This window comes from Panthera leo, chromosome A1, assembly GCF_018350215.1.
Source record: "Panthera leo isolate Ple1 chromosome A1, P.leo_Ple1_pat1.1, whole genome shotgun sequence".
Taxonomy (NCBI): Eukaryota; Metazoa; Chordata; class Mammalia; order Carnivora; family Felidae; genus Panthera; species Panthera leo.
In genome coordinates this window covers 115,868,677-115,896,442 of record NC_056679.1, presented here as the reverse complement: position 1 = coordinate 115,896,442, position 27,766 = coordinate 115,868,677, and the positions used below count along the sequence as shown (strand labels likewise).

Genomic DNA, 27,766 nt, shown 5'->3' with positions numbered 1-27,766 from the left:
TAAGGGTCTTACAGAATTACCGTATTAGATGAAATGGTGCATGTAAAATGCCCCAATCTGAGCCTGACCCAAAGTAGCAGTTCAAGAATATTGGTGACTGTGTGCATCCCTCACACCAAAAGGACCGTTCACGTTGGAGCATCAGGCAGGCAGTGGCACCGGCACATCTCATGTGATACGTTTATGGAATCATTCCAACAACAGCCTGGAATGAGCACTGTGGTTATCCCCTCTTAACACATAAGGAAACAGAGCCTGGGGGAGGTTAAGGAAATTGCTTAAGGTCACTGAGGACGGCCACCATCATTCGGGCGGGCGGGATCCCAGGCACTACCAGTGGCCCACCTCTTCCACCGCAACCCGTAACCCGTAACCCCCAGCCCACGCCTCTGCATCTCTCCGCAGGTACGTGTCGGCACTGACCACGCCCGCGCGCCTCTCTCCAGTGGACTTCCACTACTCGCTGGCCACGCAGGTGCCGACTTTTGAGATCACGTCCCCCAACTCCGCTCACGCAGTGTCGCTGCCGCCGGCCGCACCCATCAGCTACCGCCTGGCGGAGCAGCAGCCGCTTCTGCGGCAGCCGGCGCCCCCTGGCCCCGGGCCGGGACCCGGCGCGGACATGCAGCGCAGCTACGACAGCTACTACTACCCCGCGGCGGGGCCCGGGCCGCGGCGCGGGGCCTGCGCGCTGGGCGGCAGCCTGGGCAGCCTGCCCGCCAGCCCCTTCCGCATCCCGGAGGACGACGAGTACGAGACCACGCAGGAGTGCGCGCCCCCTCCCCCACCGCGGCCGCGCGCCCGCGGCGCGTCCCGCAGGACGTCGGCGGGGCCCCGGCGCTGGCGCCGCTCGCGCCTCAACGGGCTGGCGGCGCAGCGCGCACGCGCGGCGCGGGACTCGCTGTCGCTGAGCAGCGGCTCGGGTGGCGGCTCGGCCTCAGGCTCGGACGACGACGCGGACGGGGCGCTGGCGGCCGAGAGTACGCCTTTCCTCGGCCTGCGCGCGGCGCACGATGCGCTGCGCTCGGACTCGCCGCCGCTGTGCCCGGCGGCCGACAGCAGGACTTACTACTCCCTGGACAGCCACAGCACGCGGGCCAGCAGCAGACACAGCCGCGGGCCCCCCCCGCGGGGCAAGCAGGACTCGGCGCCCCTCTAGGGGCCCCCGCCGCCCCCCTCCGCCTCGCCTGCCCCACTGTCTTTACGGAGAACAGAGACCACCGCCTGGAGAGAGAAAGGAGGAAAAAAAGAAATAAAAATATTTTTATTTTCTATAAAAGGAAAAAGGTATAACAAAATGTTTTATTTTCATTTTAGCAAAAATTGTCTTATAATACTAGCTAACGGCAAAGACGTTTTTATAGGGAAACTATTTATATGTAACATCCTGATTTACAGCTTCGGAAAAAAAAAAAGAAACAACAAAAAAAAAGAGAGATGGGCCAATTTTTTGACTCTTTAATAGAAACCTATATTGTGGTGCCTTTTGCTGTACGCTAATCTGGAGCTCCTGGAGAGAAGTCTGGGTTGTGGGGTGGGGTGGGGTGGGGCTGAAGGGACTGTAGGATCCCCAGCTGGCAGGGGTGAGAGGAAGCCGGCAAAGAAAAGACTGCTGGGTGCTAGTGGGGGCAAGGGTGGGGGCTGGGAGGGCATCTGCCCTGAGGAAGGAAATGAGGACAGGAGTAGTTTTGCCCTCAGGCAAGATCTTCAGGCCCCCGACACCCTGAGGAGAAGGCGACACCCTGAGGAGAAGGCGAGGAGAAGGTGGGGATCCTAGGCTTGGAGCTAGAGTTGGGGTCAGGTAACTTTGTGGGGGGGGGAGACTTGAGGCCCAGCGACAGCAACCAGAATGGGGAGGGGGCCTCCCTGCTCCTCATAGCTGCTAAGGGAGGGGGCACTAAGAGGTCTTCCCAACAGCACCGGCCCCAGGGAGGGGGCAGCTCTGCCGGGGCCCCAAAGTTCCAGCTCCTCCTCCCCTGTGGCCTCCAGGATGCCCTTCCGTCCTCTGCAGCACCTTCGTTTACAGGTTGTCTTTTCTATTTTATGCCTGCATGTCCTTTGCATTTCAGATTCTTTAGATTGGATGCATGGTCACGCTGGGACCGAGAAGAGCCACTCCACAGTGTATTTGATTCCCCTTTTAGCAATAAAGTAACACCATTTCCTTCCAGACCCCAAGCCACCTACGAATTCCACTCCCTCCCCACCCCACAAAACTGGGTCCACTGCTAATTTGTCAAAAAGGTAATTGTTTAAACAAACAAACAAACAAATGAGAACCCTGCCCTGAAATGTCCAAACACCTGACTGTTGACACTTGAACATTTTTATATTATAAATAAAATCAGAAATAACTCATGTTTGACTGTGTGTGCCTAGCCCCCAGGTGAGAATGAGAACCTGGGTGGAGATGGATGGATGTTGGGGTGGAGATTGGAGAGGGCCAGGCTAGTCCCTGGGAGGAAGAGACTGTTCCTCTAATCTCCCTGGCTTCAGCTCCCAGGACAGGCTCCAACCCTCCTCCCTCCTCCCTCCTCCAAGATTATTCACCAGGTATCCCCCCTGGCTTCTGGGGAACCTGGCCAAGGGGCTGATGCAGATTACTCTGCTTTGAGCTCAGCCTCAGACCTCTGGCCCACTTCCTACCCTGGAGCTCCTGGGGCTGGACTGAGGCAACAATTTCCGGGCCTATGTGGGTGAGGAGGGAAGGGTTGTGGGATTGGCACTGGGGCAGCTGAGGCAAGATGACCCTTGGGGCCTCAAGCATGTCACAGGCAAAGCCTGGACATGCAAGGTGGCATAATGGGTACCCTTGGCTGCCAGGAAGACCACAGCTGCTGCAGCTTGTAAGCCCACAGGGTGTTGTGCTTTTCCCAACTTTATAGCCCCTCAGAACCAGGGCCTGTTTAAACCTGCAGTCCCTGAGGAAGGCATGGAGAAGGCAGATGGCGGTCCAGGGTGCATAAGCCTTTTCCCTCATTGATTAATTTATTAAACCAGTGCCAGGATCCCTTATGTTCCAGCCGGACACAAGGAAGTCGTCTATCCAAAGAGCTCAGGTGGTTGACGTGTGTGCACACATGCACGATCGCCCCCAGAATGTGTGTGGTCGCTTTGAAGACCTACAAATGGGAGGGACAGAGAGGCTTCATTAAGGCTGAGAGGGGCGGAGTTCAAATTCTAGCTCCGCCCCTCACGGGCTATGTGACTTCTCTAGGCCACTGTTTCCTCAGCTGTTAAAGGGTGATGCCAATACCTACCTCAAAGGGTTACTGTGGAGATTATCTATAAAGCACCCAGTATTGCTTCTGGCATATGATGCTTATTAGTGGCTAATTTGATGATGATGATGGTATCCTGTGCCTTGCATTCTTGAATCACGCAGAGTGGCAAAAACTGGGTGAAGGGACGTGATGGGGAAAAGTAAAGAAAGGACTAAAGTTACGGTGTTCATTGTGGGGGGCTGGGGGGGATAAGTACCTGTTATAAAAAAAAAAAAAAAAAAACAAAGGAAAATAAAGAACTGAATCGTACATAAACCTGCAAATCACCTCTCCCAGGGCCCATCTGATGATCTCATCCAAATCCCTTTGCTGGCTCTGAGTTTGCTGTTGGCTTTAAGCTTTTCTAACAGCCAATAATTCCTCTATGTGATTTCTGACCTTTATGTGAACCCCAATGGTCGTGAATGACCTCTTGGTGAACCTATTGGCCTTTTCGGGAGCCCTCAGTGTCAATATGACCCTTCTGAGGGCTCGGAGTTGCTGTTACCTTCTAAATTTTCAGTCAGAAACCACCTCTGTGACTTCAGTGAACCCACTGACCTCTTTGTGAACCCCAGTAATTGTGAGTGACCTCTCGGTGAACCCATTGGACTTCTCATGACCCCAAATAATTGTATCAAGTGATTTGGTAGCGTTGTTAGCTGCTCTGGATTCTAAAATACCTACTGAGAGTCTAAGGCCAGAACCTAATCTAATTTGCCACCCATTCATTTCCCAAGTGTGAATGGGACCTGGGAGCCGGTGTGATCAGAGAGGCTCTTTTTCCCTTGTGCCTCCCAAATTGATGCCTTAGGGCATCTTTAGTGGCCCATCAGGAAGAGGTATAGCCCTGTCAAGCAGCTTCCCTACTACCACCCTGTCCCCCACAAGCACTTAGGACATTCTGGAGACTTCCTGAGTTGGTGGTCTTCCCCACTCCTCCAATCTTTCTTCTTCTCTCTGCCAGGTCAGTTTTTGTTTTCTCCCCAGCGTTCCCAGGCTCCCAAATGGTAATGGTGACGTCCTGTCCCCCTCCCCACTAGACTGTGAGCCCCAGGTGGACAGAGAGCTGCTCGGTCCTCTTCTCACCACAGTATCCTCAGCACCTAGCACAGTGTGCGGCACTGTTGACCTTCACTGAATGAGAAAATGAAGGCTCAAAGAAACGCTGTGATCCAGGGTCAGTCCCCAGAAGTCCCTGAGTCTGCAGGGACCACCCGGTGGCGCAAACCACTTACTGCATCTTGCCTGTGGTCCTCCATCCTCTGGATTTGGACAGTCCTGGAAAATGGGCATATTAGGGGCAGAGGTTGTGGGGGAATGTGATGGTCCGTTAGAATGCAGGAAAATAATATTAGAACTCTGATTTAGATTTATTTTCATCTCATCTTTTTAAATTTCTATTTTTGTGTATGTTTTATAATGTACATAATATTTTAGTACAGTAGTACATGTATATAATTTACAATAAATAATTATACAATTAAGAAAGTGAACTAAAGATTTTTTTTACTGATGGGAGACATCACTAGTGCTCAGGGAAGCAGATCTGTCTGCAGCAGACAGAAGCCCGCTCCTCTGCTTTCATTCACCCACCCTCGTGAGGTGGAGGGTGGGAAACTGACCCCAAAAATCAGAGACCTTTGAGCCAGCCTGGAGATAGTACAGAGAGCTCTTTTACATTACATTGCTCTTTCGATTTCATTTAAATGAACATTTACTTCCCCTCAGCAAAATGAAGGGGCCAGATGGTTTGGCTATAAAATACACTTCAGCTGATCCAAATTAAATAACCTGGATTTAAATCACTACCTATTTTCACAGACTTCTACGTCCCTTGCATCAAATGGGAGCGTGCTTGTAAATGTTAGGTACTTAATAGATAAGCCAACCTTGCAACTAACTAAATATGTTACCACTGAGGTCAGAGTGCTGCCCAGACTAATCTATTTTAAAAATATAAAGGATTTGCTCATCATAGCTACACTGAGGGTCCCATCACCCCCACCACTTGTCAGTCTGAGGAATGCAGGGTTTATAGGATGCTAGTCTGTGATCATCGCAGGGCAGATTTGTCTACCCTTCCCAAGCATGTCCTTAGCTAGCCTTTGTGAGCCACTAGAAAAGTGAAAGAAGTATCAACTTAAAGAACAATCAGCCACTTCTTATTCCCTTTTTTTTTCAAGACCAGAAATTACTGGCTTCCATAACGTCTCCCCCCACCCCCGACAAACATCTTTGGGCTTGTTGACAAGTGGCTGTTGGCAAGGCAGAGTGTCTTTTATTCCTGTAGCAGTAGATCTGTACAAGAGGCCACCTCTGTAGCTCAGAGACCTGGCAGCACCAACATAAAGACCAAAATATAAACAGGGCCATGGTCCATCCCACTCACACCCTGCAATGCCTGTGGGACAGATGGGGTGGCATATATACACACACTGTCTACTTATTCCAAAGCATCAACTGTAAGAGCAGAGTAAGTCACAGGTCAGCCGGAAGAGGGGAAAAGCAGTGAGAGGGGTTTAGTGCCACCTCCACCTTCCCTCCCAGAGTGTCAGGGCCACCAAGGGACTAGATAGCAGCCCAGCAGCCCTCCTTGCTAACAGGTGGAGTGCTGAAATAGGCTTTTCCTTCATCATATTTCATCCTGATATCAGTTCCAAAATCATCTTTAAAGGGATTCCATATATATATATATATATATATATATATATATATATATATATATATATATATATAATTCTTATATATATATACATTTTTGTCCATATAAAAGAAAGCAGTAGTGGCCTCCATAAATGGAAGGTGAGGTGGACGCACACACGAGTGGAGACGACTTGGCATCGAGGGAACAGGCCCGGGTCTGGATTATTGCAAAGGGAGACAGGAGAACAGGGCATGGTTCCAAAAGGTACAAGGTGGAGGGAGGAGAGGATGGTGCTGGTGGTCTGCAGACCCGCTGCTGGTCAAGTCTGAAGAAGGAGGAGGGGAACAGCCGAGGATCCAAGCTGAGACCTGGAGTCAAGTCCTGCCCTTGGAAATAAGGGAGATGAGGGGAGGAACTTGTGAGGAGGGGAGGGCCTGGGAAGCCAGCGGCCAGTCCTCCTTTCCCAGTGAGATGGTGTCTAGAACATGCATACAACTGGCCTACAAAATGAGGCTCCATGGTGGAGAGGAATATGAGGGCTGGGGAGAAGGTCTGAGGCCCGGAAAAACCCCAAGATGCAAGATCAACGCCATGAGTAAGCATCTCCATCTCCTTGGCCCACAGGGCTCTCTGCACCCCTCTGGCTGCCTGTCGACTGCCTGGAGCTGGTGCAAGCGGCCCCCAGCTGGAATTGTGCTCACTGACCCCTCTGGGGACATTTGCCTGCCTCTGGGGCTTGCCCATCCATGCCAGCTAAGTATCAGGCCCGGCGGTATCCTTCATGGCTTTGCTGCCAGTCACAGTCCCGTGGCCCTGACTGAGGGCCGGGCTTGAGTGCGTCTTGCGGAGTGAAGGGTCATCCCCTTCCAAGGTGGCCAGCCGGGCCTCAATCCGCTCCAGGTCATCTGAGCCCACTTTGATTTTCACAGCCAAGAGGTGGATATAGGTCTCATAACGGCTTTTCTGGAAAAAGGGCAGAGAAAGGCCAAAAACAAAGTCAAAGGACAAACAACAAAACACGAAAAAAGTATGTGTACTTTATGTGACAAAAGACTAATTTCCTTAATATTCAGAGAGCTCTCACAAATCAATAAAAAAGGAGATCAACAACCCAATAAAAAAAATAGGCAAGGGGCATGCACAGAAATGTCACTCACAATTTTAAATTTTCAAGTTAATTAGCTGTGATTTCTTGACTAGGACACCAAAAGCACTGACAACAAAACTAAAAAGAGACAAATGGGGTTATGAAATTTAAAACTCTTATGTATCAAAGGACATGAACAACACAGTGAAAAGGCAATCCACAGAATGGAAAAAAATATTTGCAAATCATGTATGTAATAAGGGTCTAGTATCCAGAAATCTATGAAATATATTACAAAACTCCTGTAATTCAACAACAAAAACACAAACAACTCAATTAAAAAATGGCAAATGTTGGAGCCCCTGGGTGGCTCAGTCGGTTAAGTGTCCGACTTCTACTCAGGTCACGATCTAACGGTTTGTGAGTTTGAGCCCCGCGTCGGGCTCTGTGCTGACAGCTCAGAGCCTGGAGCCTGCTTCAGATTCTGTGTCTCCTTCTCTCTATGCCCCTCTCCTGCTTGCACTCTGTCTCTCAAAAATAAACAAACATTAAAAATTTTTAATTAAAAACATGGCAAATGTCTTGACTAGACATTTCTCCAAAGAAGGCATACAAATGGCCAATAAGCACATGAACAGATGCTCAACATCATTATCATCGGGGAAATGCGGATCAAAATCACAATGAGATATCACCTCACACCTATTAGGACAACTACTATGAAAGAAAACTCAGCAACTAAGTGTTGGTGAGGATGTAGGGAACACTGGAATGGCACACTGCTGTAGAAAACAGTATGGCTTTTCTTCAGAAAGTGAAAAATAACAGGAGCACCGAGATGGTTCAGTGGGTTAAGCATCTACCTCTTGATATCAGCTCAGGTCATGAGCTCACAGTTTCTGAGTTCGAGCCTCACGTCGGGCTCCACGCTGACAGTGTGGAGCGTGCTTGGGATTCTCTCTCTCCGTCTCTCTCTGCCCTTCCCCACCCCTCTCTCTCAAAATAAATAAATAAACTTAAAAAAATAAAGTGAAAAATAACATTATCTTGTGACTCAGCAATACCATTTTGGGGCATATACCCAAAAAAACTTAAGGCAGGATCTCAGAAATATTTGCACACCCATAGCAACACTATTTATAAGAGCCGAGAGATGAAAGCAACCCAAATGTCAAGCAGTATATGAAAAGATAAGAAGTGGTATCTATATACAATGGAATATTATTCAGCCTAAAAAGGAAGGAAATTCTGACACAGGCCACAACGTGGATTAACTTGAGGACAAGCCAGTCACAAGACCACAAATCCTGGAGGATTCCACTCATACGAAGTACCGAGTCAAACTCAGAGAGACGAAGGTAGCACAGCGGTTGCTGGGGGTGGGAGGCAGAGTGCAGAGGGAGGGGCTGGGGAGTTGCTGTTTAATGGGTGTAGAATTTCAGTTTAGGAAGATGAAAAAGTTCTGGAGATTACTTGCATAACAATGTGAGTAGACTCAATACTACTGAACTACATACTTAAAAATGGTTAAGACGATAAATCTGATGTTATATGTATTTGCCACAATTAAAACATTTTTAATCCAAATTAATATAAGATACCCCTTGTTAAACCTCTCAGATTAGTGATGATTGAAACATTCAGTAGTGTCCAGTGTTGGTGAGGGCATGGACAGAGTAGTACATTCATAAGCTATTTAAAGTGTTATAAATTGGTAAACATTTAGAAGGGGAGATTTGGCAGTGTCTGAGGGCCTGACTCTGAGCTTCCAGCCCTCACCACAGTCAGGGGAGGCCGAGATCCTAGAAGAAGCAGGGACTACAGGTGAGGAGATACTGTTCTCACACAGCTCTGCGACATGAACAGAAAGACCCTTCGTTGCTGGGCTTCACCTCCAGGACCCATCCCCCTCCCCCAGTTAAGCCAGCGGGAAGTGAGAAAGACAGGGGTGCTGAAATTCCAATCCGACTGACTGCCTCGGTTAGGATTCAGGCTCCAGCACTTCTTAACTGTCACCTCAGGCAAGTGATCTGCTCTCTCTAAGCCTCAATTTTCCCATCTGTAAAATGGGGATAATAACAGACCTCATTTCACAGAGTTGACATGAGGATGAAATCAATCAGTACAAGGGAAGTGAAGGGAATCGCAGCTGCCTGGCGATTAGCGAGAGATCAGTCCACTGTAGCTTTTGCCATCCCTATGTTCACGCTGCAGAGAGAGTGGGTCTGAGAAGATTTCAAAAGCTGAACAGCTTTATGTTTTTTTAAAGGTCAGGATCTCTTGTGGGAACTCCCTTTTCCTCATACCTCAACAGAAAATCAATGTGGAAATCTAGAGATTGAGATTGGTTACTTCCTGCCCTTCCTGCTCCAGAGGCTGTCTGAGCCTCTATATTGTCCACTCCTGCAAGCAGGTCAACAGAAAGGCTGTCCAAAAGGGACAAGTGTTCCCACCTCCCTCCCGCAAGCTGCCCCCCTCTGCTTGACCCAGTGAGAGTGGTGCTCCATCAGCCCCGTTTGCAGAGCATCAGGGGGCAGGAGGGGGCAGGGAAAGGCAAGATGGAAGAAGGGAGAACTTAGGTGCTGTGCTTGATAAACATGTGCAAAAAAGGAAAATGACACAAAAGGGGGAGCAGGCCATGCAGACAGGCTCAAGCGGTCTGTGGTTTTGTTGTAACAGCTTCCGGAGTGGGCGGCTGGGTCATGGGGGGCATGGAGGTGAAGAGGGTCTTAGAGAAGGGTGGTACCTGCCTGGTGCTCTTTGAGAAACACAGGTGAGGGCACAGTGCTTGATTAACAATTGGCAGCTGGACTGTGCAGAGACCGGCCCACAGGAGGCCATGCATGGCTCAAGAGCACCTCAGGGGAACCCCCAAAGTGGGGAGCGCCCAAACCAGGAGTCCCTGGCTATAGAATGATGTTGGCGACAGGAGAAGAGCTGGCTTCCTCCTCCTGACCCAGCCCTGAGCTTCGCAATCGGCCCCACGGAGAACCCACCTCAAAAGTGAGATAGTGCTCCTTCAGCCGATTCTCCTCGGCCTCCTTGGACTTGACGCCCCTCTCGACAGGGTGACACCTGTGCTCAGCCAGCTCTGCAGTCACCTGCCTCAACTTATTCTCATGAGAACGCAGCTGCTCCTCCTGTAAAGACATGGCCTGGACTGTGAGGGCCCACTCTCAGGACGGCACAGGGGTGGGTCTAATCCCGGCCTGCTGGATCTGCTTCACCAAAGGGAAACTGAGGCCGGGCCGGGGACATCAAGTATGTGGAGGACCTGAGGGAGTGGCCCTCCACTCTCCCGCTCCCCGCTCCTTGCTTTCATCAGCATCAACTCTCCTGGATAAATCTGCGGCAGGCTGAGGAGATGAGAGGCCCGCACACTGGAACGTGTGTGTAGACGCTGACACAGGCACACCAGCACTCCAGATGCAGTCTGCCCCCACCCCGGTTCACAGGGACTCTCATGGGCACACACAAATACAATGGACCAAGGGACAGCCTGGCCTCTGCTACCCCTGGCTCCACAGGATGCACACATTCTCTCGCATTCTCCCCCAGACAGACTCCATGGTTACAGACCCAGGATCATACCCAAAGACAGGCAGAGACACTGTTCCTCACAGACAGGTGCACACGTACATGCCACCCACCGAAGTACGGCCAGACCGCTTCATGCTGTGTGAGCAGTGGGCTGCGCCTGTGTGCGTATGTATGCGCACGTGTGTGCAGTGGAGGTGCGGGGAGAGAGCACGTGTGTGTGTACCTGTATGGTGTATGCCTGCGTGGGGTTTGCGTGTGTGTGTGCGTTGCATGTGCGTGCACAGGGGCTCTGGTAGCTCAATGGAGAGATCCAAGGCAAGGGCCCAGTACAGAAGGGGGCCCTGACAAAGACAGGCGGCATGGAGCCCCTCCTGCCCTTCACCTCCCAAGTAGCGTTCTACCATTTATCCTCTCCTCTCCAAACTACCCCTGAAAAAGTCACGTAGTTTTTGGGGTTTTTTTTAGGATTACAAATATAATATTTAAGGGTAGATCAGGACAGCAAAAGAGCCAGCCGAGTCTCACCTGTCCCCAGCTCCCTGTGGCACACACATTCTCTCGCATTCATGCTCAGACACGCACGATGCCCACAGACTCACAATGACATCCACAGGATACACCCCCATTGGCAGAGAAGAATGTAAGCCTCCGTGTGGTGTATGGCCTCAGTCATCCCATCTGTAAATGGGGGTGGGGCGCAATGGGGATGGAGGAGAATATCTGCCTCTTCACTTTGTCTCTTAGCCCAAGATCAGGCACCATCTAGGAGCTGAGGTAGAGGCTGCTGAACAGGGGGCCTGGCTGGACACAGCCTGAGGAGGTGGCGTTGGGGTCCCGGGAGCTTGTACCTGGCAGAGGCGAGTGGTGCAGGAGGGCAGCAGGGGCCGACAGAACTTCTTCATGGAGCTGACAGCCGCGGGGAAGGACGGGGCTGAGAAGATGGCAGCCACCAGGTTGATCCTAAGGATCCAGGACAGCATTTCTTCCTTGCTCCTGAGGACAGGATGGGAGGGGAGATGGCACCAGCTTCTCACAGTAGGACCCCCTGTCCCCTACCCAGGCCCCAGGCCCCAGCACTAGCCTGGCATAGGGAGGCCATCAATCCCTTCACAAAAGGGGGACAAAGGAGTGAGGGAGGATGGCAGGATGGGGGTTGGATGGGCCTGGTCAAGTCTATGTACAGAGCTCCTCTCACTCCCAGCGGCTAGGCAAGACCTGGATTTTCACATGAAAATCAAGCTGTCCAGGTCCAGAGCTAATGGCCCCGGAGTGAGAGGACTTAGAGTCAGCAGGTGATCCCTGGATGACTCGAACCTGGAGATAACTGGACAAGCAGTGTCCCCACTCGGGTTTCCTGTCCCTTCCCCACTACCTCGTCCAGCATACACACTCCCATCTTGAGAGGTCACCTACCAGCCTCCCTCCTTTTAAGCTCATGTGACACATGAAACTCCAATCTCAAGTCACAGGACAGGATGAAGGGGAGTGTACAGAGGTCTTCCAGGGAAACTACAGGACAAGTCTTTCCCATCCATTTCCCCACCCTGATTTACAGTAAAGGATGATTCATTAAGACTCCATCTGCCTTGGACGTAGGGACTTCAGCGTGCAACTGAATCACCTGAAAGCCTGGTTAGAACACAACTGCTGGCCCAGCCCCAGAGTTTCTGATTCAATAGGTCTAAGGTGGGGCCAAAGAAATTGCATTTCTAACACATTTCCAGGAGATGCTGAGGACCACACTTGAGAACCTCTACTTTGGGCGACCCCAGCTGTCAGTCGTGTGGATGACGTGCAGGGCACCCCGCCTGAGATGGATGAGGAGAGGGGTGCAGGGTAGGCTCGATGCTGCAGGCCCTGAGGCCAGGGTAGGAGTGAGGGGGGCTCCCACTCCTACTTACGGTGCCTGGAAGAGGAAGACCCTCCAGTCAGCTGTCTTCAGCTTGAGCACATTGGACTTCTTGCTGTAGTCGGAGGCCCTGGTGGCCAGAGCATGGTGCACACGAATGGCATTCTTCAGGTCACCCTCAGACAGAGCTTTGTCAGGCCTGTACTCATCCTGGACAGATGGGGTGGGGGCGGGCAAGCCTCTGTCATCACCAGGCTCTGGTTTGCCAGCCCACACTTCCTCGACCCTCGCCATCCCCCCCTTTTGCTCTCCTTCCATTCTTCATTCAGCTCTTGCCACTCTGGTGCCATGCCCTCCCCAACAAAGCACTCTAGCCTCTCCTCTTCACACCCTGGTTTGTCCCAAGGCCAAAGAGAACTTCCACTGGGTATCCTCTGACTCCTGGGCACTTAAAAGGCCCTTCCCTGAAAACCCAAGGTTCTGACTGAGCTTGAGTCAGGTTTTAATGAGGGGAAGACCCAGCATCTGCCTAAGCCCCATGTCCTGCCAGGGACCCTCTGAGCACCACAAGGCAGGGGCCGGTTGGAAGACTGCGCTGGCCTTTTTTGGGTAAGGACTCTGGGGGCAGTCTCTCACCTTCTGCAGGTACAGGATGGTCCCTTTGAGCACCGCGTAGAATTTCTTCCAGCCACGCCTCCCACGGGGTGCTAGGGATGGGGGTAAGGGTAGTGCGGCCACAACCACCCACCCCAGTTATCTCCTCCCCCACATCCCCTTACAGTCTACCTAGGTGTGCAACCCCAGATGAGCAGCCATGGGGCCAGACCCTCCCCCCAGACTGGCATCCCTCCCCATGGCCCTTCCCCTGCCTGACACCCACTCCTCTTGCCATCCATGTCGGCGTGAGTCTTCCGAGTCAGCACGCCATGCTTGTAGGTGGTAGCACTGAGAGCCTGTGGAACATCCAGGAAGGGGTTGCCACCATCCAGGATCCGTGTCACCTTCTTGGTGCCTGTCCCAAACTTGTCATCCACCAGCTCAGACAGTGATTTCCTCAGTTCGTCTTCATCACTAGGAAAATAGGAGGCCTGAACACCACCTCCATGAAAGCCTAAGCCCCACACGGACATGCTCCCTCTTCACCAACCACTCCTCTGGGAAGCAGTCAGAGGTGAAGAGAAGAGGTAAAGAGGTTCCAATTCCAGATCACAGATCCATATATTTGACCCCTCTCCTTAGTCTTTGTTTCTGACCCCTGTCCTCTGAGCTTTGATTTTTGGCCTTCAAGCTCCAATCCTCCAAGCACTCTTTGACCACAAAGTTGGAGACCTTACTGGTTTTATTCCTTATTTCTTCTCTTCCATCCAACCCTGAAAGCCCAGCCCCAGGGAGCAGTGACCCATGGCCAGCCTGAAGCTGCTGACCAAGCCCCACAAACATGTTGGGGAAAGGTGGGCCAGGAGATGAGGCCCCTAAAGTCTAGGATCCCCATTAGAGCCCTGGTAGAAAAATGCCAGATCTTCCCAGTGTTGTTGGAATTCCTCACAATTCCTACCTGGGATCTCTACATGTACCCAAAGACCAAGGTGCCCTGGGGAGCACAGGAGGGTGGGGCAGCCGCTTTCCCCAGGAGCCTCTCAGTCTCCCCACCCAGCAAGATCACCACAACTCTTTCCAGATGGCTGGGCACCTCCAGGTCTCACTGCCTTTGCAGAGGAACAAGTCTCATGCTTCCTGCCTGCTTACCTCCCAAGAAGGAAACTATCATCATTGGGAATAGTGGCAATATTGCAGTATAGAAAACAAGTTGTGGCCATCATGAAACTCAAGTCACAGTTTAATCTATTCCATACCAGTGTAAACACTTCACACTTTTTATCAAGATAAAAAATGTACCCAAAGGGGAACTCAACGTGTGGTGCTGACCTGCTGGACAGGGGTCACCAGAGTCCTGGGCTGGGAGATATCAGCACCATGGAGAGTGACAGAAGTGACTTCCCTGCACCCTCAGCCACTCCCTTTTTTTCCTTCCCAGTGACTCACTTTCCCCATACCTGTGCCCATGGGCACTACTCACATGGCCCATTCCAGCTTTTCATTCTTGATGGAGTTGTAAAGGGTCTACAACAGGGAAAAAGAAAAAGAGATGACTTCAGATGAAAAGTCAAAGAAATCTGAATCTCTAGTAATGTGGATGTAGTGAAGTATCATTTCAGCCAGTGGGGCAAAATGGGTGTTGATTCACAGTTGTTTGTTGGATGGGTGAATGAATGTGGGGTGGGTGGGGAGATGATTGTTCAGATGCATGGGTGAATAGATCTGATGATGAGTTGGGCAGACAGGTTGGTGGGTAGGTGGATGGGTGGGGAAACGAGTGGGTGAGTGAGTGTTCATGGGTGTAGAAGGTGTATGTGTGGATGATGGGTGGGCATAGGGCCAGGTAAATGAGCTTCTGGGTAGGTGAATGGATGAAAGGACGGCTGCATGGGAGGTTGGGTAGATGGCGTGGGTGGGGAGATGGGGTCATTTGATCTCACAAATACATTCTTTTTTTTTTTTCTTTTTCATGTTTATTTATTTTTGAGAGACAGAGCACAAGCAGGGGAGGGGCAGAGAAAGAGAGAGACACAGAATCTGAAGCAGGCTGAAGGCTCTGAGCGGTTAGCACAACAGATGCTGACAGGTGACCCTCACATATACTTCTTAACAAGCACTCCTTGATGGTGAAAAAAAATAATTATGGTAAGAAGAGTGATGGAGACAATGTTCTATTTTTTGACCTCCAGACTCATTATCCAACTACCTACCTGGCATCACCATATCCTTCAAACCCACTGTCTAAAACTGAACTCATCACTTACCCCACCCCCATAAACTGGCTCCTCTTTCCCCCAAGGCAGAGAACTGACCAGGCTTGAAAGGCTTGTTGAGTTCTGCCCCGGGCTCTAACCTCACAAGAAAACTAGAATCCCTTAATTCCTGGTGATGTTGAAAAAATGGGTGGGTTTTTCACTGTGGTGATGACATTAATAGTTGTGGTGGAGGTGGCAGCGGGGATCAAGGTGGTGGTCGTGGCCATGGCAGCTGTAACAATTGGTGGAAGGTTTGAGGATTGCCATAACAGCAATAATGATAATGGAGTGCCACAAACAAGTCTCATAAAGCCTATCCCTCTGCCTAACTCAGGGAACACGTAACAGTCAAATGTTGAACTGGATGTTCACTAACTCTGTCCCAAAGTCATGGTGGCCCTGACCCCAGTATTAAAAACCTAGACTGTCAGGTGGGTACCTGGATGGCTCAGTCAGTAGAGCATGTAACTCCTGATCTCTGGGTCACGAGTTCGAGCCCCATGTTGGGTTGTAAAGATTACTTTAAAAAAATCTAGGAGCTCCTGGGTGGCAGGGTTGGTGAAGTGTCCAACTCGTGATGTTAGCTCAGGTCATCATCTCATAGTTCATGAGTTCAAGCCTTCCATCCGACTCTGCACTCATGGTGTAGGGTCTGCTTGGGATTCTCTGTTTCCCTCTCTTTGCCCCTCCCCTGCTCTCTATCTCTCTCTCATACACTAAATAAATAAATAAACATTTTTGAAAAATCTAGGGGCAGCTGGGTGGCTCAGTCAGTTAAACATCCAACTCTTGATTTTGGCTCAGGTCATAATCTCACCATTTGTGAGATCAAGCCCCACATCAGGTTCTGCACTAATGACACAGAGCCTGCTTGGGATTCTCTCTCCCGCTCTCTCTCTGCCCTTCCCCTGTTCATGCACCAGCCTGCATAATCTCTCTCCCAAAATAAATAAATAAATAAACTTTAAAAAAAAAAAAAAAAAAGAAAAATTCTAGACTGTCAAGATTTAGTGGAGCAGAGATCTCTCTCCTCCCCACCTATTCCCCACCCACTTGTGAGCATGGGAACCCTTAACAGATTTTACCTTAAGCAGGTCTTTGGCAAAGTCTTGGCCATCATTCAGCTGGTCCAAGTTGGCAATGAATTGCTGACAGGACATCTTCTTGCCAATGTTCTGTAATGGAGAAATGGTTCTAGCTGAGAGTAGGGATGAGGCTCATGCGATCCCCACACCCTGCCCTGCCCAGCCAGAAGGATGGAGGCAGCATCAAGGGCAGTAATGAAAAATACTGCCTCGATTTCCCTTTGTCTCCAAGGGTTTACAAAACTCTTTTTCACTTTCCAGATTCTATCTCACCCTCAAGCATCATGAAAAGTTGGAGTTCTCCTCTCGCCCAGATGGAGTCAGGTTGGACTAAATTATATAATAGTTGATATCTGCCAGGTGCCTAGTGTGTTCCAGGGATTGTACTTGACATGCATTATTTTATTTCGCTCTCACAACAAGGAAAAGGCGAGGTGAGTATTATCATCATCCCCATTTGACAGTTAAGGAAACTGAAGTACAGGAAGGTGAAGTGACGTGCCCATGATCACACAGCAAGGAAGTGGAAGGGCTGAGTGTGTCTGACACCAAAGCCCATGCTCTCACCCGCTACTCCATGGTTAACTCTCCCAAGGTCACACAGCACCAGGACTTGAACCCAGGCCTCTTGGCTGCTGAGCAGAAGCTCTGTGTATTCCGTCACAACTGTCTCACCCTCTCACCTGTACAGAGGGGCGGCAAGACCTCCAAGAGGTAGGTGAAGTGAGGGAGAGGTTGGTCTTAAGAGAATCAAAAATCAATTTCCATCAACACACATGGGTACCCCATGCTGAGCTGGGCTGGGCTGGGGCCAAGGGAACCCAAGCAGATGGTCTCACTCCAGGAGGTACAAACAGACAAAGAGCTGAGAATGACTGCACCCCCAAGTTCTGCCTTTTTTAAACCACTGAATAGCAGAGGGGCTCCAGTCCTCCAAACCCAACAGCTGATGTACATACTTTCAGACTCTTCTTGCAATATCCATGTTTGAGGACACACTGGGTGGCACTTCATCTTTGTAAAGACGAAGACCCTTGAACACCAGATACCTATTGGTGTAGGATTTTGTGGATTTCGGTTTGCTTTAAGACAATATTTCCCAAGACTTACCTACAGATGGGAATAGGGATTCCCCCAAAAAAGACTTCATAATCAAATAAGTTTATGTGCATGATTCAGAGTGCTTAATGTGCTTTTGTGTGTTGGGAGTCTCCAAAGAGAGGATTCCATGTACAGCTTCCCATATCCATTGACCTTAGCCCCACCTTAACAAAGAGAATCTATTAATATCATGTGGGACGTTCACATACCACAGAAAATAATTCAGAAAACAAGAATATAAGGGAACATAAGGCTTTGTAAGTAGTTGACAAGCAAGAATTTTCTATACCTTTACAAAGGGTTAAGGAGACAAGATCCTGTATGTGCCTCAATAAGGTATGTTTCCTATGTTTATGTGTACATTTTACATGGACATATATGTACATGTATAATAGCCATTTATGTCCGCATTCATAACAGGAATATGAGGCAATAATGTCTGAGTTCCACACACTGAACATCCCCCAGCCACCAGTCAGGAGTTCAAAATCAAAAAATAACCAGGCAAGATTTTTAATCCTAGAAATGACAGGCTATCTTGTTGCAAATGAACCTTCCTAACAGAAACAATTGCTGGTCAAGATATTAATAAAACATCTGCGGGAAGGCATTGGAGAAATACAGAGCAGTGAGGACTTCAAGGGTAAAGATCCTACAAAGAAAGGAAGCATGGAGACGTGAGCCCAATAAGAAGGTTTCCTCCTTGAAGCATTTGCCAACTCACAAGCAGTGGCCAAAAGGCCAAACAACTGCGAGGTCAGGAGGAGTGGAGAACAAAAACTGGAGTGCAGGGCCCAGCAAGGACAAGGGGCCCTGGGCAACACCCCAGTCATATTTCAACAACAAAAAAAAGATGAAATTAAGAAAACACTAGGAGCACCTGGGTGGCTCAGTCGGTTGAGCAGCCGACTTCAGCTCAGGTCATGATCTCACAGCTCGTGAGTTCAAGCCCCGCATCGGGCTCTGTGCTGACAGCTCAGAGCATGGAGCCTGCTTCAGATTCTGTGTCTCCCTCTCTCTCTGCCCCTCCTCTGCTCATACTCTGTCTCTCTCTGCCTCAAAAATAAATAAACATTAAAAAAAAAAAAAGAAAGGAAACACTAAAGGGACTTCTTCCGACAAGAGGAAAATTATCCCAGATGGAAGCATGAAAAAGTAGAAAGGAATGAAGAGCAGCAAAAAGGTGGCTACATCTAAATGAATACTGATTGTATAAAACAACAATAAGAGAGTTTTCTGGGGAACAAAGTATAGAGAGAAATATAATAGTTTAAAAGATGATAATGGTGATACATAAGTTGAGAGGGCAATAAATGGAGAAATGAAGTTAAAGTGTTTTAAGGTTATTTCATCCCTCAGGAAGTGGCAAAAGTACATTAATAAGTTAGGATGCACATTGCAAACCAACAAAAGAATTCTGAAAGAATGAACAACTTAACAGGTTAATGGGATAAAAGGGAATTCTTTTTTTTTTTTTTTAAGTTTAATATTTGAGAAAGAGAGAGAGAGAGCATGAGTGTGAGCAGGGGAAGGACAGAAAGAAAGGGAGAGAAATAATCCCAAGCAGGTTCCTCACAGTCAGTGCAGAGCCTGACCCGGGGCTAGATCTCATGAACTGTGAGATCATGACCTGAGCCGAAATCAAGAGTCAGACGCTTAACTGACTGAGCCACCCAAGCGCCCCTGGGATAAAAGGAAATTCTAAAAAATACTTTAATAATCCAAAAGTAGGCAAAAAAAAAAAAAAAAAGGAGGGGAAAGGAACATAGAAGAGGTAAGTCAGAGAAAACAAATCATATCCTGGTATGTTTAAATTTAATTATATTAGTAATTCATTAAATGGTCAAATTAAGAGGCAAAGACTATCAGACTTGTTTTTAAGTATATCATACAAGAAGACCTCTTAAATAAAGGGGACAGAAATCTTAGAAACAAAGGATGGAAAAACATATACTGTACATGCAGACACTAACAAAAGAACTCCAGTATAAACACACTAATACCTGACAAAATAGACTTGAAGACAAGAAAACTTGCTAGAGATAAAAAGAGACATTTTCATAGTGATAAAGGGGCCAATCTGTCAGATGATATAAGCATTCTAAATGTGTATGCACCTAATAATATTGTCTCAAAAAATAAAAGACAAAAATTTAGAGAACCAAAAAAAGAGAATGACACATTCACAATCTTGGTTGGGAATTTTAACACTGTTCTCTCAGTAACAGGAAGAACAAGAATACTAAACAATTCATTAACAACAATGAGATAAAATGGACAAACTCCTAGAAACACACAAACTATCAAAAATGCTCAAGCAGAAATAGGAAATTTGAATAGATCTATAAGAAATAAAAAGATTGAATCAATGATTAAAAAGCTCACAAAAGAAAAGTCCAGAACCAGATGGCTTCAGTAAACTTTACCAAACATTTAGAGAAAAATTAACACCAATACTTCTCAAACTCTTCCAAAAAATTGAAGCGGGAAAACTCCCTAGCTCATTCTATAAGGCCAACATTACCTTATACCAAAACCAGAAAAAGACATCACAAGAAAACTACGTAACAATATCCCTTAGGAATATAAATGCAAAACCCTCAACAAAATACTAGCAAACAGAATCCAGTAGCATTTTGAAAGGATTATATAGCATGACCAAATGGAATGTATCCCAGTAATGCAAGGTGGCTCAACACACAGAAATCTAGCAATGTAATACACCACATTAATAGAATGAAGGCAGGGGGGAACCACATGATCCTCTCAACTGATGCAGAAAAAGCATTTCACAAAATTCAACCCTTCTTTCACTTAAAAAAAAAAAAAAAAAAAAAAAACACCCAACAAACTAGGAATAGAACTTCCTCAGAATACTAAAAAGCATTTATGAAAAACTCACAGCTAACATCATACTCAATGGTACAAGACTAAAAGCTTTTCCCCTAAGATCAGGAAAAGGCAAGAATGCCCACTTTCCCCATTTCTATTCAACATTGTCCTGAAAGTTCCAGCCAGAGCAATTAGGCAAGCAAAAGAAGTAAAAGGCATCCAAATTAGAAAGGAAGAAGGAAAACTCTATCTATTCACAAATGACATGATCTTGTATATAGAAAATCCTAAAGAATATACCAAAAAATAAACACATTCTGGAAAGTTGCAGAACATAAGAGCACACAAAAATCAATTATATTTCTATGTTAGTAAAGAATGATCATAAAATGAAATTAAGAAAACAATTTCATTTACAATAATATTAAAAAGAATACTTAGAAATAAATGTAACCAAGGAGGTAAAAGATTTGTATACTGAAAACTACAAAAGATTGACAAAAGAAATTAAAGACCTAAATAAATAGAATGACATCTAGTGTTCAGGGATTGGAAGACTTAATATAGCTACAATGGTAATACTCCCAAATTGATCTATAGATTCAATGCAATCCCTATCAAAATCCCAATGGCCTTTTTTGCAGAAATGTAAAACTTTATATTCAAATTCATATGGAACTGTAAGGGCTCCCAATAGCCCAAACGTGGAAAAGAACAAAGTTGGAAGACTCATACTTCCTGATATCAAAACTTACTACAGGCTGACTCAATCCATTAAGCATCTGACTCTTGATTTCAGCTCAGGTCATGATCTCATGGTTCTTGGGTTCAAACTTCACACTGTCAGCACAGATTGGGATTGGGATTCCCTGTCTCTCTCCCTCTCTACCCCTCCCTCACTTGTGCTCGCTCCCTCTCTCTAGCTCGCTCTCTCTCAAAATAAAAAAAAGTCAAAAAAGAAAACTTTTACTACAGACAAAGGTAATCAAGATAGTGGAGCACTGACCTAAGAATAGACATATAGATCAATGGCACTAAATTAAGAGCCCATAAACACACCCATACCTCTGTAGACATCTGAATGTTTTTTACTGAGTAAATCTGACATATAACATTGCATCCATTTATGGTATACAGTGTGTTACTTTGATACACTTACATATTGTAATATTACAGTCAGTTAACATGGCCAAGACCATCTAATGAGGAAAGAATAGTCTCTGTAACAAACGGTGCTGGGACAACTGGATACCCAGAGCAAAAGAATGAAACTGAACCCTTACTTCACTCCATATATAAAAATTAACTCAGAATGGATCAAAGATCTAAACATAAGACCCAACACCATAAAACTCTCAAAAGGAAACATAGAGATAAATCTTTGTAATCTTGGATTTGGTAATGGTTTCTTAGATGACACCAAAACACAAGCAAGCAAGCAAGCAAGCAAGCAAGAAAAAATAAATAAATAAATAAATAAATAAATAAATAAATAAATAAATAGGACTTCTTCAAACTTAAAACCTTTTGTGCACCAAAAGATACATCAAGAGAGAGAAAAGACAACTTACAGAATGGGAAAAATTTTTTCTAACCATATATCTGATAAGGGTACAGTATCCAAAATATATAAACTCAACAACAAAAGCACAAACTATGCAATTAAAAATGAGCAAAGGGTTTTAAGGGACAATTCTCCTAAGAAAATGTAGAAATGATCAATAAGCATATGAAAAGACGCTCAACATCACAAATCATTAGGGAAATGCAAACCAAAACCACAATGAGATGATACAACTCCACAGTCATTAGGATGGCTATTATTGGGGCGCCTGGATGGCTCAGTCGGTTAAGCATCCAACTTCAGCTCAGGTCATGATCTCACATTTCATGGGTTCGAGCCCTGTGTTGGGCTCTGTGCTGACAGCTCAGAGCCTGGAACATGCTTTGGATTCTGTGTGTGGGTGTCTCTCTCTCTGCCCCTTCTCTGCTTGTGCTCTCTCTCTCTCTCTCAGAAATAAATAAACATTTAAAAAAAAGGATGGCTACTATCAAAACACAGAAAATATGTGTCGGCAAGGATGTAGTAAAATTAGAAAATTTGTGCCCTGCTGGTCGGAATGTAAAATGGTTCAGTCACTATGGAAAACAGTATGGCTGTTCAGAAAGTGAACATATACCTAACAGAATTTAAAGCAGGGTCTCAAAGAAATATTTGCACATCCATATATCCATAGCAGTATTATTCACAAAAACCAAAAGGTGAAAGCAATCCAAAGTGTCCATCAGCAGATGAAAGGATAAACAAAATGGAATACATACATACAATGGAATATTACTTAGCCTTAAAAATTCTGTCACATGCTATAACATGGATGAACCATTAGGACATTATGCTACATGGCATAAATGAGTCACAAAAATATAAATTCTGTATGATTCCACTTGTATGAGGAATCTGGAATAGTCAAATTCACAGAAACATAAAGGAGAAAGGTAGTTGTCAGTGGCAAGGTGGAGAGGGGTGTTGAGGAGTAGTTGTTTAATATGTGTAGAATTTCAGTTTGGGAAGATGAAAAAGTTCCAGAGATTACTTGCACAACAATGTGAACAGACTTAACACTACTGACCTACATTATATAAGATGGTAACTTTAATGTTATACATCTTTTACCCCAATTAAAAAAAAATTGTTTACTACAATTGTTAAATTTTTTTAATCCAAAATATGGGCAAAGTACTCAAATAGGCATTTCTCCAAAGAAGATATACAAATGGTCAAAAAAACATGAAAAGATGCTCAACATCATTAGTCATCAGGAAAATGTAGACCAAAACCACAATCAGACAGCACTTCATATCCACCAGAATGGCTATCAAAAAAGAAAGAAGCATTAAAGAGGATGTGGAAAAACTAAAACCCTCATGTACTGGCAGTGGGAATTTAAAACAGTTCAGCCACTATGGAAAACATTTCCACAGTTCCTCAAAAAGTTAGGCACCAAATTAGCATATGATATACCTAGTCTACTCTTAGTAATTGAAAACAGGTGTTCAAACAAAAAAAAGATTGGACGCAAATGTTCACAGCAGCATAAATCATAATCACTACCCAGAAGGAGGAAACAACCCAAATATACATCAACAGATAAATGGATACATAAAACATGGGACATCCGTGAAATGGAATATTATCTGGTCATAAAAAAGAATGAAATATTGACACATGCTGTAACATGGACAAACCTTGAAGACATATGCTAAGTGAAAGAAGCCAAACACAAAGGCAATATATTTTATGATTGAATTCACATTAAATATACAGAATAAGCAAATCCATAGATGCAGAAAGCAAATTAGTGGTTGCCAGGGGCTGGGGGGAGGAGAGAATGGAGAGTGGCTGCTAATGGGTACAGGAAACCCTGTAACATTACAACCCCAGTTCGGGGTGACAAGAAAGTTCTGGAAGTACGGAGTGGTGATGATAGCACACCATATGAATATACTTAATTCCGCTGAATTGTGCACTTTAAAACGATTAAGATGGTATGTTATGTGTATTTGACCACAATAAAAAAAAAAATCAGTAAGGATATGTAAGATTTGCACAACACAGTGAAAAGACTTGACCTTATCTGCATACAGAACGTTTCAACCAACTACTGCAGAATGGACTTTCTCTTCAAGCCTACATGAAATAGCTACTAAAACTGTCCACCTGAAGAACATGCACCTACCCCTCTGCCAGCTCCTTTACTGCCTCTTTCTCTGACCAGAGAAGTTGTCTGGGGCTCTAGCAGGCCCCACGTTCCTGAGATCCCCACATCCAGCCGGCACTCAGTCTCCAGCACTCAGTCTCCAGAGAGCAGAGGAGTGGGGGATGGGGGGGAGCACAAAGCAGGGGGAGCTGCTTCAATTGGGAGCCTTTGGAGAGAGCTCACACTAACTGCAACCCGAGGGGGAGCTGAGTACTTCACAAGTTCTGTCTCCTTAAGCCTCACAGGAACTTTATGAAGGTGAATGGGAGGTTTAGCAGGTAACTTGCCCCAGGCCACACAGCTGTCCTGTGGGGAAATACTGGGGACTCTCACCCAGAACGCTTTCTCCTGATCCTTTTGCAATACTGCCTCAAGAGAGAAAGACGGGATCCTCAATGTCTGTTGGCTCCAGAAACCGCAATCCTGCCCCACCCACTTCTGCTCTGGGAAGGTGCTGATGTTCCTCCTCAGCTGCCGGCATTGATGTGGGGGGTGGGCAGCTACAGCCCACCAAGCTCAGGGGTACCCTTGACCTAAGTGGCTGTTGCAGTTCTTAACCACGGAGCATCCATGACTTGGCAAAGCAGTAACTGGGTCCTAAGATTGCCCTCAGGCCCAACCAAGGGTGGGAATCGGGAGAGGAGGGGTGTGTTTAATGCTCCTTTTAAGGTACAGTAGCAATACCTGCTCTCCATACAGAGTGAGCAGTCTTGGGGGAACATTAGCCGGTTAATGGGTATTAGTTCTGGAGACATTCTCAGGGAAGGCGCACATCTACTCTCCTGTTCCACAAGCAGGCTGCCAGCCCAGGCAGACATAAAGGAAACTGTCACATGACTACTCCTTAAGCCGAGGTCACCAAGGTCGGCACCCTTCCTAATCAGGTGCCCCAGTGTACCCATGCCCTCTCAGGTTGCCATTAGGCTATGGTCTTCACATTCTTAACTCTCCAGGGATCTACAGGTTAGGCCTTGGGGCTCTCCCTCATTTAAATCTTAATATCAATAATGAGTCCTATTGTTATTCTTACATAATGATGTTATTCATAATTAAATCCTTACTAGGTACCCAACCCTGATGCTTGGTGTTGTGCATACTAATTCTCTCCATCCTCCCCAGGCCACTTGTCCGGAAATCATTATTCCCACCTCACAGATGCAGAATCTGACGCTCAATGTCTTGTCCAGCGTCACAGAGCCTCCACTTGGAGGCAAGAGCAGGATCTGAAGCTGGGTCTGTCCTAGCTTTTTCTTCCACCCTATGTGCCCTGAACTTTCCTGGTTAACCCCAGAACCAGACTTGGCCTGTGGTCCCCATGTGTCAACGAAATATCCCCAACCCAACACAGGGGCTCTGACCACCCCTGGATGAGCAATGACGGGGCAGATGAGGTGATGAGGGACACAGAAGGGGGAACATGGAGATGCGAGGTCTAGGCTCACAGGGCATGCACACCACCGGCTACACTTACCACCTGAAGGAGGGCAAGAGAGACCAAAGAGGGGGGGGGTCCCCGGAGCAGAGGAAGGAGAGAAGAAGGAGTTATTGAGCCACAAGCAACACAGAGAGCCCAGGTCTGTGATGGCACAGCCTCACAGCCTGGGGCACCCACCTTTTACTTCACTAATTGCCTGGTGGTAGGTCAGGGTGATGAGACCGCCTCCTGAGGGCAACCTACCATTTGACAGGTGGGGGCTGACTGGGGCGAGGCACTTCAACAGGGCCACATCCGGACTTGCCAGACAGGGGCAGGAAGAGCACTAGCTCTTTAGCAATGCCTGGAGTCGACACAGCTGGGGGTGGCATGTCTTATTTAGCAAACCCCAATTTCCCTGTGCCTCAGCTGTACTCTCTGCTTGGGGGCAAGGCATCCTGGCAGATCTCAGGTGAATAAACTAAGGCAGAGCCAAGCCTAGAAGCCAAGTTGTCCAACTCCCAGGTCTGCTTAAAGAACCATGGCCAGCAAGCAGGGATCAGGAAGGGGGATGGGAGAAAGAGTGAGCCCCAGGACAGCGCAGGGGTGGGTCAGTGCGAGCACATGCCCCTTTCCTGCCTCCCCAACTCACATGTCCGTGCAGGTCCGTGTTGAGCAGCATCAGAGCACAGGTGAGCGTGTGGATCCCATCTAAATCAGAGATGGTGGCACCCTCAGTGTGAGGACCCATTTCTTCAAACCCAGCCACCCACCTGTCTCCTAACAGAGCCAACCTGAAGACCTTGGAGAGAGGAAGAGGCCAGCCACCAGCCAAATGCACCTCAGGGCCCAGAAGCTATGTGACGCTTCCTGCTCTATCCCCCACTGCAACACCAGAGTCACTTGCCTGCCCCAGGTCAGGGCCAACCCCTCCCTCACAAGGGACCTGAGCTCCCTGGGCCTGCTATAGGCCAGACTCCTGCCTCCTGTGACCAAACTTATCCTGACACTCAGACCCAGGAGTGGCTATGGGTCGTGGACTATGTCCCTGCCTTGGCCTGTGTCTCCTCCAATAACTGGCCTAGTCCCCCAGTTCCTGGGACTCGAGTCCATCCACAGGAAAGTGCTGCTGCTAAGAGGGCGAAGAGGGCCCCAACCCAGACCTCCACACCAGGACTCCTACCACACCAAGAATCAGCACTGCCAGGGGGAGCAGGGAGAATGAAAAACCAAAAGACTGAATCTAGGATCGAGGACTTCCAGGCACAGAGAATGACAATGGGCAAGACATTTGGAAGGTCTCTCGTCCAGCAAGCAGACCCCACTCTATGTGCCATCATTCAATGTTCACTGAACAGGACAGAGGTGGCACATGGACCAAGGGTAGGAGGAAGCCAGGGCCCAGCAGGGGCGGCAGGTGGGACAGATGGCCGTACCTTCCGAGGTGCTGTCATCCGGGTTGCACTGGCAGTACCGGCGGGAGAAGTGTGTAAGGACCCGCTCACGCTCCTGCGTCTCCCCCATCAGTGGGAAAGCCTTCAGGAAGGTTCTGGAAGGCAATTCAAGGATGTTGAAGGCCTTCTAGAGTCCCTGAACCAGTCTAGGGTAGGAATCCCCCCACACACATACCACATAAACCTGCCAGAGTGGGCCAGGGCTCTAGGGCCCCAGCATCTGGGCCAAGGGGGACATCCTGGCCCGCAGGACAGCCTCTGGAGTGTGGAGGCTAAGGGCATTTAGAATTTCAGTCCTCAGTGCCCTCCAGGAAGGAAGCAGGGGACAGATTATGAAGAACAAAGGCAGATGAGCACCTCAGGGCTACCATCAGCTCTGCTTCAGGATAAATACCCACCCCTCTCTAGATCCTCTCTGGCGGGGCCTGGATTGGCCACAGCTGCCCCTCAGACTGTTCCTCCTCAGTCATTCCTGTTCCTCACCGGATGTGCCACCAGCTGAGCCCCAGGCCCCACCCTGGCCTCCCTCACTCTTCCCCCACCCCAAATCTGAGCTGTCGCCAAGTCCTAACAGCTTGTTCTTCACCCCTGATCTCAAATCCTCCTCCTCCTCTGCCCTCATCATATGCCCAGGACACCCTCAGCAGCCTCCAGACAGGTACACCCCTGCACCTCCTTGATACATCTTCCCTGCAGATACCGAATGGCCTTTCTAAACAAACATGTAGTCGAGACTCGTCCCTGCTTAAAACCTGTCACTGGCTCCCCAAAGCAGTCAGGATAACGGCCAAACTTCTCATGTTCTGGCCTTCATGATCATGCCACCTGTCTCTCCTATCCCTCCAAGGTCCCCTCCCCCCAACCTCCCACACCATATTCACACC

The 27,766-nt window shown here is 47.8% G+C and overlaps 2 protein-coding genes across 6 annotated transcripts in view; one reads left to right on the top strand and one right to left on the bottom strand.

The window, feature by feature from the left end:
• The window catches only part of NRG2 (neuregulin 2), a 184,866-nt gene extending 183,707 nt beyond the window's left edge, over window positions 1-1,159 (top strand). For all 5 annotated transcript variants that reach the window (XM_042936866.1, XM_042936857.1, XM_042936849.1 and 2 more), the window contains one exon: window positions 406-1,159. In XM_042936866.1, coding sequence (XP_042792800.1) covers window positions 406-1,159 — 754 coding nt within the window. The remainder of the gene's footprint in view (window positions 1-405) is intronic.
• A 4,883-nt stretch (window positions 1,160-6,042) lies between these two features.
• Window positions 6,043-27,766, bottom strand: part of PSD2 (pleckstrin and Sec7 domain containing 2) — a 74,398-nt gene continuing 52,674 nt past the window's right edge. The window contains exons 11-20 of the mRNA XM_042936817.1: window positions 26,865-26,977; window positions 26,081-26,139; window positions 16,324-16,413; window positions 14,464-14,507; window positions 13,267-13,457; window positions 13,023-13,093; window positions 12,439-12,596; window positions 11,386-11,530; window positions 9,994-10,137; window positions 6,043-6,873 (exon numbers count right to left, since the gene is read on the bottom strand). Coding sequence (XP_042792751.1) covers window positions 6,664-6,873; window positions 9,994-10,137; window positions 11,386-11,530; window positions 12,439-12,596; window positions 13,023-13,093; window positions 13,267-13,457; window positions 14,464-14,507; window positions 16,324-16,413; window positions 26,081-26,139; window positions 26,865-26,977 — 1,225 coding nt within the window. The 3' untranslated portion in view covers window positions 6,043-6,663. The remainder of the gene's footprint in view (window positions 6,874-9,993; window positions 10,138-11,385; window positions 11,531-12,438; window positions 12,597-13,022; window positions 13,094-13,266; window positions 13,458-14,463; window positions 14,508-16,323; window positions 16,414-26,080; window positions 26,140-26,864; window positions 26,978-27,766) is intronic.